The sequence below is a fragment of the Pocillopora damicornis genome, chromosome 1, assembly GCF_964200805.1.
Source record: "Pocillopora damicornis chromosome 1, jaPocDami1.2, whole genome shotgun sequence".
Lineage (NCBI taxonomy): Eukaryota > Metazoa > Cnidaria > Anthozoa > Scleractinia > Pocilloporidae > Pocillopora > Pocillopora damicornis.
The window spans coordinates 33,147,818-33,163,957 of record NC_142670.1 but is presented as its reverse complement, the minus strand read 5'-3'; the positions used below and the strand labels follow the sequence as shown (position 1 = coordinate 33,163,957).

Here is a 16,140-nt window from a genome sequence, read left to right as displayed (position 1 = left end):
ATCATCAAGTTTAGGAGGTTAAGTTTGGGCAACAGGTGGCTGATGAAGATCATATTCAAGGAATTCGTTTATCACCCAAGTACAATGAAAATAGGTTGAAAAAACAATGAAGTCCTCCACTTTTGTAAAGATGTCGGCAGTATAAAGGCGGAGTAGACACAACACTGAATACGTGTCACTACGCCAAGACCAATCGAACGGACGACAATGTTGTCAATCAAGAAATTCAAGAACTCAGGCCAAAACCGCCCCTTTTTTTCTTTTTTCTTCTTTATTCGTTCATATTTCCCTTTTTTCTTTCGATGATTTAAGACATAAGCGTTCCTGAATGCCACATAAAATTGAATATTTGAAGGAAAAGTGTTTGTTTTGTGACCTTTGCCAGTTCGCTCTATGGACTCAATTAATTCGTTTTACTGACGGAATCTTTAAAGAATGCATGGGGATCCCATCTTCACAACTTTACTTACATTGTTTCATGATAACTCTGAATTTGTGATTTTTAGTATACATATGTATGTGTTTGTATGTTTTCCTTGAGGAACACTTTAATCGCTTCCATTTCCTTTTCTTTGAAAAACTGAATGCAAGGCAACCCGTTTTCAAATTTTGGACTGACTCTATTAGGTAAGAAGTCTTACTTAATTTACACGATAATCTTAAACTAAAAGGCTCCGAAAAATTGCGCGGTGTTGACAGAGTTAAACGCCCTTTAGTGAATTTTCTTTGCTAGGAAAAAGCTAACTGTTTACAGTAAACTCAGTTGTACTGCTCGCCACTTGAATGTTTGAGCTAAATTTGTTTTTCATTTTGGAAGTAGTGTAGAACAGACGATGAAACTGGTGCCGGTATTGTACTCCGAATGCTACCTGCACCAAGATCGGTAACCCACTATGCCACGTAACCGGTCGAGAATCACACTTTCCATCCTCTTAATTCTTACAATGGTCTCACAATAAGGATAACCTAGTTCCTCGATAAACGATTTCTTAACATTTGAACATGAAAGTAACGCTTGGCACATGGCACATCACATTTCTCTTCCTAAGTTTAGTGACAACAATTCAGACTAAGATCTCTCAAGCGGCGTTCAAAGGAGACAAAACATCTAAAACGACAAGCAAAAGTCACCAACATCACAAAGCGGAGTTGAAGAAGGAAAAACGTTTTATGAACGAACATTCTCCGAAAGGCAGAGTAGTTTATTCATTCGTAACGGACAGGAACCGATATTTGCCGAGAAGGCCGCGCCTTTATCGAGCTTTCGTTGTTAGGCGTCCTTTAACAGTGCAACAATCGATAGAAAACGCTAACACGCGTCAAAACATTCCTTTCATGGAGGTGGAACCTACATATCATCAACAGCTTGTAAGAGTTCGTCCCATTTCGCGACCAATTTACTACTTGCAAGACACGCCTGATGAACAAGAAGCAGAGTTCGAGGATCCATTGAATGAACCTGTTACTTTGATGCCTGAGGAATTTCCAGGTGCGATAAATTCGTTTGCATATTGAGGTCAATATCCCAGGGTAAACAAATAGTTACTTTTAAATACGACTCAATGCAAATTTTTTGTCGTGCCATGACACCTCACGCCTAATTGAACTAAATTGCATTTGAGGAAGTGATTGCTGATTAATTGTGCTATTCATTTAATTGATTTGCTTAATTAACAGAACATAGATCAACAAATTTCACTCGTTTAACAGCTTTACTTTTTTAGTTTTCGTCCATAAATTTTTACGAGAAAGACGATCCTTTGACCGAAATAATTTTAGATAAACTCTCCCTATAGGAAAATAGGAGTCGATACCAGATAATCGGTTTCATTTTATTTTTTTCTTCTATGTATATATTTATCAGTACATATCGACGGCTGTCGTCCTAATCCATGTTATAATGGTGGACGGTGTAAGAGACTCAGACATGGAAGATTTAGATGTGTATGCCATAGAGGGTACAGTGGTAGATTATGTAATGGTACGTATATTCATACTCAGTATATTATATACCTCGAAATTAGAGTGTGGAACTAATTAACATTTGTGAGTCGAACTCAAAGTCGATTGGCCTAAGACAAAAGGCTTCCTAAAAATTTTTATTATGCATCACTGTAGAAAAGAAGCAATTTGTAATGGACTTCAATGAAAGATACACATTTGTTGATTCTTCGCTCAAATCCTGGAGGTTGACACTAGAATTTAAGAAACTTGTCCTGACTCCATCACCATCCGACATCTCAATAGCGAAAGTTATAATCAATCTAGGAATGTTAAGTGAGCAATTTATTTGTGGTGAAGGACTTTAATTTTTTTTAACGCTCTCAGACGTCTTTCTCTATTTTTGTCATCATTATTACCATTTCATAATCTACTCTTTCTGCGATCACCATTTGATTTTATTGTACAGTGCTGCGAACAAAATGTAAACCGAACCCTTGCATGAACGGAGGAACCTGCACTCAGCTGAATGGAGGCTTCGAGTGCACATGTTCATTTGGCTACAAAGGAGAAACGTGCAGTCGTAAGTATTAACGTACATGTGTGGACAGCTTTGCAAATTTAAGTAATCATTAGTGTTTGAAAACATTTTACAAATAAGCTGTTAACAAGATTTCAAAAGTTTCAAATTTGGGGACACCAGCAAAATTTCTTTTCAAGAATTGTAAATTGCTCAAAGAGGCCTGGATAAAGTCTTACGGAAAGATTTGAAAAACGTATAAGAGCATATCAATTTGGAGACTTCACTAACGGAACACTTTTGGTTGTTGGTTTTTAGAGGAAGCCAAGTGTGGAAATAATCCGTGTCAGAATGGAGGCTCGTGTACCGAGCTGGACACGGGCTTCCAGTGTAGCTGTGCTCCTGGGTATCGTGGGAAAAAATGTCAAGGTAACCAGCCTTACTTTTTAGTTAACCTTTAAGCCCCTAGGAGTGGTTAACATCTTAACCCTCCTTGCAGTATCACTGAATTAAACATTAAGGACACGAAAATATCGGAAATTGTCAGTAATTTAAAAATTTTAGATTATTAAACAAATTTTTCTTGCCCGTTCTAGAAGAAATGGGTAGAAGACAGTATAGAAAATATGCGCATTAATGTTAGCGTGTCATAGATTAAAGATTTCAAACCGGCTGGAGGCAGAACTTTTCGCTGTGTAGAAATCACAGCCAGCGAGTCGAAGGCAAGGCATCCGAAAAAAACAAAAAAAACGCCATTATCAACCAGCAATGCAGCTTTTCCCCAGAGCAACTTAGCTGGCGCTATCTTGATAAGAATCTTTCCTCATAATTAACCTGAACATAAGAAATTCAATGCATGGGATATTTCAAGCGACAAGTTTCTCCGACTCATTAACTTAGAAGCAACAAAAACCATTTGTCGCATTAAGAACTATTTCAAATGCACCACTATGGCTTTAATTGCAGTAATTTTTATTTTTTTTCCCAGAAATAAGCTACTGCTACAAGACACCCTGCAGAAATGGCGGAACTTGTACTGAAACAGACACTGGGTTCGAGTGCGTCTGTCCATCACAGTGGAACTGTATCGACTGCAGCTGTAGCGGTAGGTTTCTTACATCCGGTGATCTTCTTCGATGCATTTCTTCTCTTGAGCATTCATATTCTTAATATCTCGATTTCTATATCCTTCACATCACTTATAAATCAATAATATCATATTTTGTTATCGTTTTCAGCTGTTAATGGTATAAAGCATTCTCTGGATAATTGTTTACCAAATCCCTGCCAAAATGGAGGCACCTGTTTTTCTACTCATGATGGCTTTAAATGTCTCTGTATGCAAGGTTACAAAGGAAAGTCATGTGAAGGTACAAAGATTATCAGGTCTCATCATATTTCTAAGTTTTATTTTGATCACTGATCCAAGTAGGAATTAAACCCTTCCTAATCAAGGATCAAAAAGATGTAAAACAATAACAGTTCAAGTGGTCATCTCATACTAATTTGAAAGCGGATGTATTTGTGCCCCAAGAAAAAATAAAAATATTTTAAAGCGAGATATTTGAGAAGCTAAGTTTGATTAACATCCCTTATTTCAAGCCCTTTTCAAACGTACATACGTCCAAGAGAATTTGTGAACTGATGCCAAGTAGCTGTGATTATCTACAAAAGTTTAATTTCTATGTCAGCTGTCTCTTTTTATGTTGGCAGCGGTTGAATATTGCAATACTGAACCATGCCTGAATGGTGGAACATGCAAAGAGACCGCAACGAGTTACATCTGCCTTTGTAAAAGTAGATTTCGAGGAAAAAACTGCGATGGTGAGTAGTAGTAGTACCTTTTCAAAATATAGTTTGCTCTGAAAATCCAAATCGCAACTCTTACCAGCATCTTTCCGAAATATTCGATAACGTCTCTTTCGTTCGTAAAACGAGAATGCTCTCTTTCCTCATGGAGCAAGAAAACGCAAAAACTTTCCTAAATTTTGGGCCTTATCTGATTTTACTCTTTTATTTATTTTTAAAATCGATTTATCCATTTATTTATTTATTTTTAATGATAATAGTTTTCCTTTCGTAAAACCAAATACATCAACAACGACAAAGACAATCTTTCTGTACTTTCTATTCATTTAATGATAATTGGACCGTGTAGAGTCTAGGTCAATCTTTTGTCATACATGTGATTAACCAACCCGAATGCCCGTGAAGCGGAAGTTCGATTTTTCGATTACCAGTATGATTCTTGACCGCAAAATTACCAATTAAAGATAGCCATTTTTTTCATCGATTTGAGAGCTTGCAATTCCAATCTTCAAAAACTTAAGCATTAAAATCTTTCCATATTTTGGAAAATCCCAACATTGATAAGAAATACCATTGCTATAGCTATAGTGATCAACCCTTTGATTTCTGAATTAATTTGAGTACAATCTATGCGATTGGCTGATGTAGGCATCAAATTCTAGATCTACGACTGCAACCAACTGTACCTTCATCTACCAATCACATTCGAGGAAATTGTAGTGGCTATAGTTATTTTTGAGAAATCCACCACAAATACAACATAAAGACAAACATAAAATCCGTACATTTACACTAAACTCATGAATGAAACATTTTCAGTGGAAAACCATTGCCGACCTAAAAACCCATGCGAGAATGACGGTTTATGTATAGAACTGGAAGATGATTATAAATGCAGGTGTAAAATCGGATATCGCGGAGTCAACTGCGAAGGTATGATGTCTCATTAATCCTATATCTCCCTGAAGTGGTTAACATGTAACTTCCCTCCATGATATTCATATGTTGTCCAGCATATAGGTAATGAGAACACTCAAACTTACTAGGTAGAAGTTATCGTCTGTATCTAACGCCAAATTCTTATAACCAATTTACAAAGAAATTATTAGCAGCTAGAGGGGAGAATTAATGATCACATCATGGAAATATAAGGGTTTAGGTGCCATTTAAACACTTGTTTACATCTCAAGAAAAAGGTTTGATTGATTTCATGGAAATTCGTTAGTAAGGCGTCACAAATCCAAAATTCGCGGTATTCACTTATAGAAAGTAGACAGGGTACATAAACCTCTTCGATTTTAGCATATTTTGAACGTTTTTGTGGTATGGTGCATAACCTATACTTAAAAATTATGATAGGCACAAGTACCTGATTTTAAAAAGCGAGACCCTTTCCATTTTTTCTTTTTTTTCAACAAGAAAAGGAGTATTGCATTCCAAATCCCTGCAAGAATGGGGCAACCTGCACCGCTGAACAGCAAGGATATACGTGTTTTTGTCAGCCTGGCTTCAGAGGAGAAACATGTCAAAGTAAGTCAAGTCATTCAGTGAAGGTAACCGTTTTTGATTTCATAATTATATAATGTATTCATTATTGAGATAAATTCGGTCTGAAATATTCTCATGTCAAATTTGAAGCTTGGATTACAAGTATACCAAAATGTATATGATACAAGATCCCACCGCAGAATCTAATCATATCTCTCGTAACTGTCAGCTTACGACATGGTCAAAAATGCGATGAACATCTTTGAAAATTTGCTGTATACAATAATTCGATAAAATTATCACTTTTTCCAAAGTAGAAGAGAAAATTGTGGATTAAAAAAAAACATATTTTCTTCGCTTTTTAACAGTCCGGGAAATGTGTGCCTCCAATCCATGTCTGCACGAAGGAACATGTATAGAAATGGATAACAATACCTTCAAGTGCCTCTGCGTAGCAGGTTGGAAAGGAGAACACTGTCATGGTATGTCCAGACCACAAAAGTAGGAGGAAAAAGTGTAGTGTAAAGCTAGCACTTGTAGTCAGGCGTCATTTGAATTAAATTGTGACCGAAAATTCGACCATTTTACAGGCTGGTGCCTCTCTCTCTCTCTCTCTCTCTCTCTCTTGTTTTAGACATGCATCGGATTCTTTTTTTATAATTTATTTTATGAAAGGGAAAGCGAATGAAGCCTGTTGCATTAGGTTATATGAGTAAATCAAAAACCAATAATGGTCGTTAAAAATGCAAAAACTATTATTCATCGAGAAAGTGTGACAAATTATTTTTTTTTAGATAAGGATCTTTGTGTTCCAAATCCATGCAAGAACGAAGGTCATTGTGAAGCACATGGATTCTCCTTCCAATGCCACTGTGCCCTTGGCTTTAAGGGAAATAATTGCGCAGGTAAACTCATTTTCTGTCCTATTCAGGGCTCATTTCCTAACGTCATCTTGTGCCCAACAACATAGGGAGGAAAATGATATCTCGATTATCACGACCGTAAATATCGGTAAACTCTGTTCATGCGATTTTGCAATGCAACAAAAATGATAAAGTAAGAGTGCCTTTGGGAGAGCCATGATATAAGGAATCACACCATCTGCAGTTTTAAAGACTAAAAAAGAACTATACGTCTGTTTAGTGTCAAATTTGTCTGAATCACGAACGCATTTTGACTTATCTAAGGCTCACGCAAGTTGAAATGGGTTCCTGGAGACCCCATTTGGCGGATTAAGATCACCCTTTAATAAAAAAACAAAGGAATTCCACTATTTCGCGAAGACCTCCTTATCCATTATTCATGACACGCTATGCGCTAGCAACGTGTAACCAACGTCGTCACAACATCCCCATGATAATAGTTTAATTTCATTTCGTGCAGCAAAAGATCCTTGCAGCCCGAATCCATGTCACCATGGGGGCCACTGTCTCAGCCACAGTGAAGTTGATTATGAGTGTGAATGTGGAAAAGGATACACTGGAGTAAAGTGTGAGAGTAAGTCCACCTATTTGATGAATTGCTTACAGCTGCTGCACACCGTGTGGAATGATAGAGAGATATTATTCGCCTTGTCTCGAGGGGGGAACGAGGTATTGGAAAATTCTGTTTATGAACAGAAGAAAAAAAACCAAGAAAATTTAGGATCTTTCTTCTCCTATTCACTCCCATGTAGCTTTCGACATGCTGATCCTCGCAAGAATTTTGCAATAGCTTAGCCTTCCCTGTAACTCTTTGGTAGACTATTGGAGTGAGAAATCCGAAGGTTTGGGACTCGGTTCCTCGGCGGGGGAGGAGGGCGTCACTCGACAATCCAGATCAAAATGTATCTCTGCATTCCCTTAGCCCATTTCAAAATTCCTATTTTCAACAACTGTTTCTTCTTCTACTCTAGGATTTTTTTCCCGATCAGCTACTGAAAGAAGCTGAATACTCTATGAAATGAAACGATATCGAGAAAAATGTGAAACATACACTGCTTTCTTTTCTTATCGTTTAAATGATATGAAATATTTGTGTATGTGCAACTTTTATATGATTATATCTTCTTTAAAGCTCGGCCGCGGCTTTCTTTTTCATCGTTACAGGAGTAAACCCTTGTTACCCAAACCCCTGTAAATATGGAGGAACTTGTCAAACAACAACAGATAGTTTTACATGTAACTGCCCCGCTGGAAGAGTTGGAGAATTCTGCGAAGGTAGCAAACCATGGATGACGCTCATCATATGCATAAACGGCTGATAAAGTGTCGTCCTTCTTGTTTTGTGGTGTTTTGTTTTCTTCCGTTTCATTTCATCACCAACAATAATCATTATCATGATTGAGGTCCAGGCCTTCTGATGGACAAATTTTGATATGACTTGGTTGAAGTTTAGGGGATCATCAAAAATTAAGGTTTCATAGTCCACGGTTTCTTCTTTTAACAGAGATTGACCCTTGTCTGCCAAATCCTTGCGAAAATGAAGGAGCTTGCATCAGACTGAGCCACGGCCAGCACCAATGTATCTGCACTAACGCTTTTGTTGGTCCACTTTGCACAGGTGAGAATCGGTAAAAAAGATAAAATTAAAGACTAGAGAACCTCAGACGAACAAACAATGTGTTGCTTTATGTTACATCACACCATAGTCTAAAAGAATAAAGGCAAAAGCGCAAAAGTATTGAAAATTTGATTGGCTCAAAGATAAGAAAAGAAAAATCCACTGACGAGCCAGGGCTCAGCCCACATGATTAATCCTTAATTAAGCGCGCTAACCATGAATTAAGATAATGTCTCCAACCTCCATATCAAGTTAATATCAGTGGAAGAGAATGGAGCATAGAATTCGAAGGAATAGGGTTCGTTTCCTAATCGGGTTCAACTTTTTCCTTTGACCTACCTTCTTGACAAGACCAATAACATCCTTCTTTATTCCAGCGAGCCTACGTTCCATCATCTATTTTCAAAATGAGATAAAAGGATGATAAAATCCATGAAATGTCCATCTATAGACTTCATGCAGTTTCGTTTATTTATTTTTTTAGTTTCAAATCCATGTCTACCCAGTCCATGTCTTAACAATGGGACCTGTGTGAATAAAGGCATTGCATTTGAATGTCACTGTCCAGGAGCCTTCTCTGGAAAGCGATGCGAAAGTAAGTAGACTGTATCACTTTATATTTCTAGGAGGTTTTAAATTTATTTGTTTTCAGACACCTTCTTAGAGATTCAAAATGTTCAGTTTGTCTGAAATATCTCTCAGAACGTAGCTCTCATCTAATGAAAGGATCTAATTTGTTTTATTTCTTTTACAGTTCAGTCCAAGTGTTTTCCAAACCCTTGCCTTAATGACGCCACTTGTCGTGACGTTGACATAGGTCGCGGCTACGTGTGTTACTGCTCCATTGCATACCTGGGACCCGACTGTGAAAGTAAGATTACTTCTTATTATAACTAAACCTAATTTGTTCACACATATTCACGAATAGCATTTGATTGAAGAAGTTTTACTCAATTTTTCCTTTCAATGCCAAAAAAAAGTCCGCCATCGCGCAATAACAAGAGAAATAGTTTACCCCGATGTTGAATAGTACGGTGCATGGAAGTGCCACGGAAACGGAGACTCTTTAAATCCATTCTCTTGGAAAAGTCGAAGTGAGACCAAAAACCAAGAAAGACAGATCTTGATTTTGTTCATCGCGATTTCTCAAAATGTCCAGTTGGTACCGTAGACTTGATCTCCAGATATAGAAGGAAATATTTATATAACGAGAACTTTATTGGACATTTTCTGCTTAGTCGGATATGCTCAACCGATGATCTACAGTTTAAAACATCAGTTGTCTTCTTAACAGAAACAAATTTATGCTTTCACCACAACCCTTGTCAGAACGGAGGCACGTGCAAAACTGATGGAACCAACTTAGCGTGTCAATGTCCTCCGGGTTATTTGGGTTCGCATTGTGAACGTGAGTGTTTAGATAGTAAGAGGCTAACTAGCTTTAAGCTCTCTTGAAACGTAGTTTTAGAATAATAGAAGAAATTGAAAATAAATGTTAATATTTCTTAGAATGATAATGGAAGGCTCTTCTGATCGTGTTCCTTACTGGTATAAACCCAGAAGCTTTAGAATGAGCATTCTGGCTAAAAACGTTTGAAACTGTTCTTTTTTCAATTTTTTTTTTAACATTTTTCAACAGATTGTTCCAATCTGAAATGAATGACCAGTGTTAGTTAACAAATGATTGATAATAGAATTACCCACCCAAAACAGCCAAAGGTTTTTTTAGTAATTTTTTTTTAAAAGGACTTTCAAACTAGTTGTTTTATGCCTTTCATTCATTACCCATTCGTTTCTCCAATTTTTTTTTCTTTGAATTATAGAGGCGAACTTCTGTTTTTCGTCGCCCTGCAAAAACGGAGGAACATGTTCTCCAAAGACTGATGGCTTTGAATGTGACTGCAAACAAGGGTTTTTCGGAAAAACTTGTGAAGGTAGCCACTTTACGTTTTCAGTAAATATCTTGGTAACGCTCTGTTTACTTGATTAATATTTTATAACTTCGTCCAAGCATTGCTTAATTTGTGGTTTTCTTTTCCTCTTTTTTTGTTTATCAAATGGTAAATGCCTTAGAAAAGTGGATTCGGAAACTAAGTCGAATAATTTTGTAGATATCTAGTTATGAAACGCTCTCATACGACTGTCAACAGCCTGTATAAGACAATGAAGAATCCTGATCCACAAGGAGAGCAGCAGTACTATTCCCTCTTGCAGAACTTGCTACCTTTCATCCACCACCACTCATTTTCTCCAAAATGTCAATATTATCAACTGAAACACCAAATTATGTCTTGCAGTAGCTATAAAAGTAAGGAGAGCGCTAAAAGTTATTTTCATACGCTGTAACAAGCTTTTTTAATTTGCGGTTTTAAGTAAACTGGTTCCTCTTCAGTAAATTAAATTTATTTTATGACCCTGAAATTCCGCAGCTTTGAGCAGTCACTGTTTCCCAAACCCCTGCAAAAATGATGGGTTGTGTGCTGAAGTACAGAGCAAGGAGGGCTATATTTGTGTTTGCAAGGAGGGATTTGTTGGATCGCATTGCGAAAGTAAGATTTGCATGAGACTACAATCAGTTGAGATACGAGCAATTAATCGAGTATGCCCTTATAATTAGCGTCGATACTGAATGAGTACGCATGAGTGCCGGTAGATAATGCAGATGCTCAGAATAGATAGATGGTTGGTTCCCTTTTGCTAAATGCACCTTTTTTATTATTTTCCATTGTTCTTTAGAAGTTACAAAGCGTCGCTCAGGTAAACTATAGGAATTGATGGAATTCTGAGCTACTGACTACCACGTTATGATCGCTGCAGTTTTTCTACTCTCCAGGTTTACTAACCTATGCTTTTCTGTTTTATCCTTATTAGGAAAAGATCCGTGCATTCCGAATCCCTGTCAACACAATGGTACATGCTTACAGGCTCATAACAGGCGAGGATATCACTGCCTCTGTCAAGCCGGCTGGCGAGGATATGCCTGCGAACGTACGTATGTCACGGAAACAATGCTGTTGAGACAGTGAATCAGCTCTTGAAGTCAGTTAATGTTTAAAGTTGTAAACTCAAGTCTTAATTGTTAACCGTCCTTATTTTTATTTCTATCTTTTGCTTCTCAATCAGGTGGCGATCTTTGCTATCCCACCAACCCTTGCCTTAATGGAGGAACATGTTTCAATGCCCTCGACACCTTTATTTGCCACTGTCCTAAAAGATATTCAGGAAAACATTGTGGAAGTGAGTAATATATTCCTGATTCCTTCGCCGGTAGTCTCTAGCTAAAATTAGCCCACCACTGACATATTAGCACACCTAAAACATGTACGTCACCTCTTTTTCAAGTCTTATTGCAATAGTCTATGTACCTTGGTGAAGAACTCATACCGTTAATTTATAATTCAGTATCTCTTTCACATAGATGACAAGTGTGCGCGTTGTGACGTAAATGCGAACTGCGTGGATGGAACGTGTGAATGTAGACATGGTTACGTTGGCAACGGTTTCACGTGCACTCGTAAGTTGAAACATCAAAATGATTGAGTATTTCCTCCGCATTTCTGTGAATTGTTTAGTTTCCAATCGAAACGTCACTGATGCCACGTTGTTTCTTCGTACCTAATAATTTTAAGGTAATACAGGTATGCTGAATGAGATCTCTGATTTGTGAAATACTTTACGCAGCAGGCATAGAAATCATCGATCATTTGTAATACAGTAAGTCCTGTATCTGGTTTTTAACAAAATTAGCAGGAAGATTAATGGTTGTCCAAATGAAATGCCAATTTGAATATGTAATGCTCCCTGCTTTTAAATCTTAAATGATAAATTCGTTTCTGTTTAAGCTGTTGGAAATCCGTGCCAACCCAACCCTTGTGAAAATGGCGGAACATGTCGTCCAGGACATGGTGAAAAACTGTTCGAATGTACGTGTCGCGAAGGATTCGTCGGCACTAAGTGTGAAGGTGAGATAACATGCATGATGGTTGGCATCCAGGGTTGCGATCTGCAATGAGCTTTTAAAATGCTCTTTGACCTACCAATCCTGAAGCAGAAACTCAGACCAGAAAACTATCCCTTCGACTACTTGCAGATGGTTCGGAGAAAAATCATTTTTTGGAAGCCTAATTACTTCCCCTAATAAAGTTCTCGTCAACGTCCCATCCCATGCCCATCCAAAACTCTTGATCATACTTTTAAGATAAAAATTTGCTCAGAGAGGCTAGCAAATAGGAACTTTGACTTATTACCGTGATTATTATATCATGATTGGTGAAGATATTAGACGATTGCGTGATGGTCCGATCACATTCACAGTAATATTTTTCGACATGACATTTATTATGTACTGTTTTATAAAGTGTCTATTATACAAAGGAGTAAATAAGCGCGAACCTGGCAATTTCCTGGCTAAGGTAATGAAACAAAATTAGGTGATTTTTTATTTAATTTTTACAGAATCCAAAAGTGCATGTGCATCAAACCCGTGCGCTAATGGAGGAACATGTGTAGATGCCACAAACAATGATGGTTCACTTCTGGAGGGCGTGATATTCACAAATCATTCACAATTCAAATGTGTTTGCCCCAAGGGTTACGTAGGAGAAAACTGTCAGAGTAAGTAAATGGGTCGTATTTAGTCGAAACTTGTAGATAACGCTGACTAGTTTGGTGGTAATTGGTCCAGATTTCAGCAGTGACGGATCAACTTGAACACAGTAAATTTCCATAGGATAATCCGCTGTGTCTTCATTATCAGTGTATAATTTGATCAAGCTTACAGATGTCAATTTTATTATCATAGCTGCTTCTTTTTTCCCTTCAACAGAACTTGTCATGAATAATCCTTGCTCCACCCACCCATGTCTCAACAATGGGACTTGCTTTGACGATACAAACAGTGCTGGAATAGATCTGAAACTACTAAATGCTTTGGACTTTCGTTGCTTCTGTCCAATTGGATACAGTGGTATTGTCTGCGAAAGTAAGAAAATGAATTTGTAAATAAAAGTTGTTCATGTAACTTTGTGAAAATGATATCTCAATCTCTCTTCTTGAAAACAAAAAAGGAGCATGTTATAGTTCAAATTACTCCTGCGTTTCTTTCTTGAACAGCACCTAAGTCAGCATGTCACTCAAGCCCATGCCTCCATGGTGGGACCTGCTTAGACTCTTCAAACACAGCTGACGTGGCGTTTAACGCTAACGGTTATAAATGTCTTTGCGCCGAAGGCTTCATAGGAATGAATTGTGAAGGTAAACGATAAATGACGAGTTTCTATCCACTACAGAGATAGTGCATAGATAGATAAGTACTCTGGTTGTATCAATTCCTATCAATTTACTGGAAATTTCTTATCGTTTCAATAGCCAGCTCAGCATCTGAATTAAAGACTGCTACAGTCACAGGTAAGTTTCTACCTTTAAATCTATTTGGACAAGGCTTTTATATCTATAAGCGAGTTACCTTTGGAAAAAAGGCAAGTCAGAAAAAAACTTTTCTTCGTCGGGGAATGCTAGCCTGGGAAGCGATAGATACATCTTTTCATGCGCATAGATATGCCAGTATAAGTCCCAACAATTGCTCTTCAGGACGTCTGGAGAAACACAAATATCTAAACAGCCTATTACACTTCATCATCATCCCTCTATTGCAATTTTTCTGTTAAAAACCCGTAAATGACCAGGACCAAATGACAATTTTTTTATTTTGCTTGTTCGCACTGCATTAGCAAATATTAAAATAAATCAATAATTTACTCAGAATTGTTATCACTTTTTCTAAAGCTGCCCTTCAGGCCACAGCCAAACCAATAGGCGCACAGGGATACAAACCAGCAGGTCAGTTATAATTCTATACGTCCTATCTGACAGAATTAATAAATATGCAATAAAGACCGCTAAAATAAAATGTTTTCTTATACTGTAAAGAAACAGTATCACTGATCCATTGCCGTCCTAAAGGTATAGGTCTCGTTTTGATATACGCAACAAATGGTTACAGAACTTCCGCATTTCGCCTCAAATTACTACCAGGGGGATTGGTAAATGTTTTCATCATTACCGAAATGGTAAAAATTATTTCTCGCCGTATTACACATCCACCTTATTTCCCACATGACTAGAGTTTTTAATCACGGTATTTTATGTTTTTTTCTGAATTTGCAGCTCAGGTGATAGATGTTCATGCACCCTTAGGGACACCTGGTGCACCATCAGGTAAATACTCCTTGGTCAGCAGGCCTGTGGCCCACAACTCTTGACGAGGTCGATAGTAATGAACGTTTTTCGATATTAGATTCTATGCCTGCTAGCATGTAACACTTAAGAAAATCGGTCTTAGGACATAAGAAATTGTACATCAATAGGTGTTTCGCTGCTCGTGTGATCTGCTAGTATTCCGAGTACACTTTTGCTTTGTGGAATTTTCTTTTATAAATGAGGTAAGCTTCCCTGTTACCACACGGCTGTGATCATGTGATGACTCTAGGAACATTGTCCAACTACTCACACGAAAATTGGGTGGCGATAATCATGTAGACTCCTTATTCGAATCCGTCTATTAAGAATAAACCTTCCTGTCGAAAACAGCGCATTTTGGGGTCCATTTCTTGGTCAGAATCCATTGAATTGGAGCGATCTATTCATGAAATAGAAGTAAGAAACATTTTCTTGAGATCTATAATCCCCGCGTTAGCAAGGAAAATAAGCATGCCATAAAATATTGCTTTACTTTGGTTAAAAGTTTGATTTTGTGGCCAAATTCTTTTATTTCGTTTACTGCAGCTGTAGCCTTGGTGCCACAAGAGCCAAAGGAAACAAGCGCAGTATTGGGACAATTGGGTACAACCCTACTAGCCAAACCAGTTACAAGTGTAACCAAGCCGAATGTTGGTCTGACAGCCGAAATTGAAAGACCCAATCAAGGCCAAGTTGGTGTTGTTGTGATTCCAAAATCTGGCCAAACACCTCCCGCCAAAACTTTGACTGCGACGGTCCAAGGCTATGCCCCTCCCAGTTCCTTGAGTATGACATTACTTACTTGTAACAATCTTCAAATAAAAAGATAAAACCCTCTCGTCGGAACCTTTTCCCAAGTATCAATCAATGCCTCTTTTCTCTTGCAGGCAGAGGTCTTGCGATGGCATTAGCACCAGTTACACCAGGTCAGATTGGTTACGTAGTGCCTGCATCATCATCTTTACTGCCATATGTGGCTTCTCCGAGCCTGGCACCAGCACCTTCTACTAATCCCCTTCCATATGTGCCTTCCAAAGCAGCACCTGCTCAACCGCCATCAGCAGGTCTCATTTCGTCACCTCTAGCAATGTCATCTCTGCTTGCCGTACCATCTTCATCACCTAAAGTAGCTCAGGCACCTGGGATTATAATGCCTCCAGGGCTGTCACCACCTCCGGGGAATGGACCTGTCACTTTGGCTCTACGAGGAGGGACACCTGTTTTTGGCCTAGCGGCAAGAAGACAAACTTTGAATCAGAGGTCAAGAAATCATGGTCCTTTCTATTCAAGTTATAACGGTTATACGAGTAGGAGCGCCAACCGAAGAAATAATCAACAGAGTTATAGACATTATCCTCATACCAGAACAAATTGGTACTCATATCCAAACTACGCGAATCCTTTCCAACGGAGTTACAGACGCGTAAACACGAAAAAACGAAGCAGTCACGATCAAGGTAAAACAGTCTAGCTTAATGATGAACTCATTACACGCCTTTTTTTGCTGTTATTTGAAAAAAAACGAGTTTCTCGAGCATTACTCGATCGTCTCTCTGTTCGCTCTGACGAAGTGCTCATGCTCAAACTGTTATCTTTGAAACTCT

The 16,140-nt window shown here is 38.1% G+C and overlaps 1 protein-coding gene across 1 annotated transcript in view; it reads left to right on the top strand.

The window, feature by feature from the left end:
* Window positions 1-56: 56 nt before the first annotated feature.
* The window catches only part of LOC113679501 (uncharacterized), a 28,424-nt gene continuing 12,340 nt past the window's right edge, over window positions 57-16,140 (top strand). Inside the window, exons 1-31 of the mRNA XM_089182938.1 lie at window positions 57-1,489; window positions 1,865-1,981; window positions 2,411-2,524; window positions 2,780-2,890; window positions 3,450-3,566; window positions 3,700-3,831; window positions 4,175-4,285; window positions 5,090-5,203; window positions 5,690-5,800; window positions 6,127-6,240; window positions 6,553-6,663; window positions 7,142-7,255; window positions 7,846-7,956; window positions 8,186-8,299; window positions 8,784-8,894; window positions 9,054-9,170; window positions 9,594-9,707; window positions 10,123-10,233; window positions 10,729-10,848; window positions 11,171-11,287; window positions 11,423-11,536; window positions 11,718-11,813; window positions 12,142-12,261; window positions 12,755-12,913; window positions 13,125-13,280; window positions 13,412-13,552; window positions 13,667-13,705; window positions 14,084-14,137; window positions 14,465-14,515; window positions 15,083-15,322; window positions 15,424-15,993. Of these exons, the coding sequence (XP_089039064.1) occupies window positions 1,003-1,489; window positions 1,865-1,981; window positions 2,411-2,524; window positions 2,780-2,890; window positions 3,450-3,566; window positions 3,700-3,831; window positions 4,175-4,285; window positions 5,090-5,203; window positions 5,690-5,800; window positions 6,127-6,240; window positions 6,553-6,663; window positions 7,142-7,255; window positions 7,846-7,956; window positions 8,186-8,299; window positions 8,784-8,894; window positions 9,054-9,170; window positions 9,594-9,707; window positions 10,123-10,233; window positions 10,729-10,848; window positions 11,171-11,287; window positions 11,423-11,536; window positions 11,718-11,813; window positions 12,142-12,261; window positions 12,755-12,913; window positions 13,125-13,280; window positions 13,412-13,552; window positions 13,667-13,705; window positions 14,084-14,137; window positions 14,465-14,515; window positions 15,083-15,322; window positions 15,424-15,993 (4,408 nt within the window). The 5' untranslated portion in view covers window positions 57-1,002. The remainder of the gene's footprint in view (window positions 1,490-1,864; window positions 1,982-2,410; window positions 2,525-2,779; window positions 2,891-3,449; window positions 3,567-3,699; window positions 3,832-4,174; window positions 4,286-5,089; window positions 5,204-5,689; window positions 5,801-6,126; window positions 6,241-6,552; window positions 6,664-7,141; window positions 7,256-7,845; window positions 7,957-8,185; window positions 8,300-8,783; window positions 8,895-9,053; window positions 9,171-9,593; window positions 9,708-10,122; window positions 10,234-10,728; window positions 10,849-11,170; window positions 11,288-11,422; window positions 11,537-11,717; window positions 11,814-12,141; window positions 12,262-12,754; window positions 12,914-13,124; window positions 13,281-13,411; window positions 13,553-13,666; window positions 13,706-14,083; window positions 14,138-14,464; window positions 14,516-15,082; window positions 15,323-15,423; window positions 15,994-16,140) is intronic.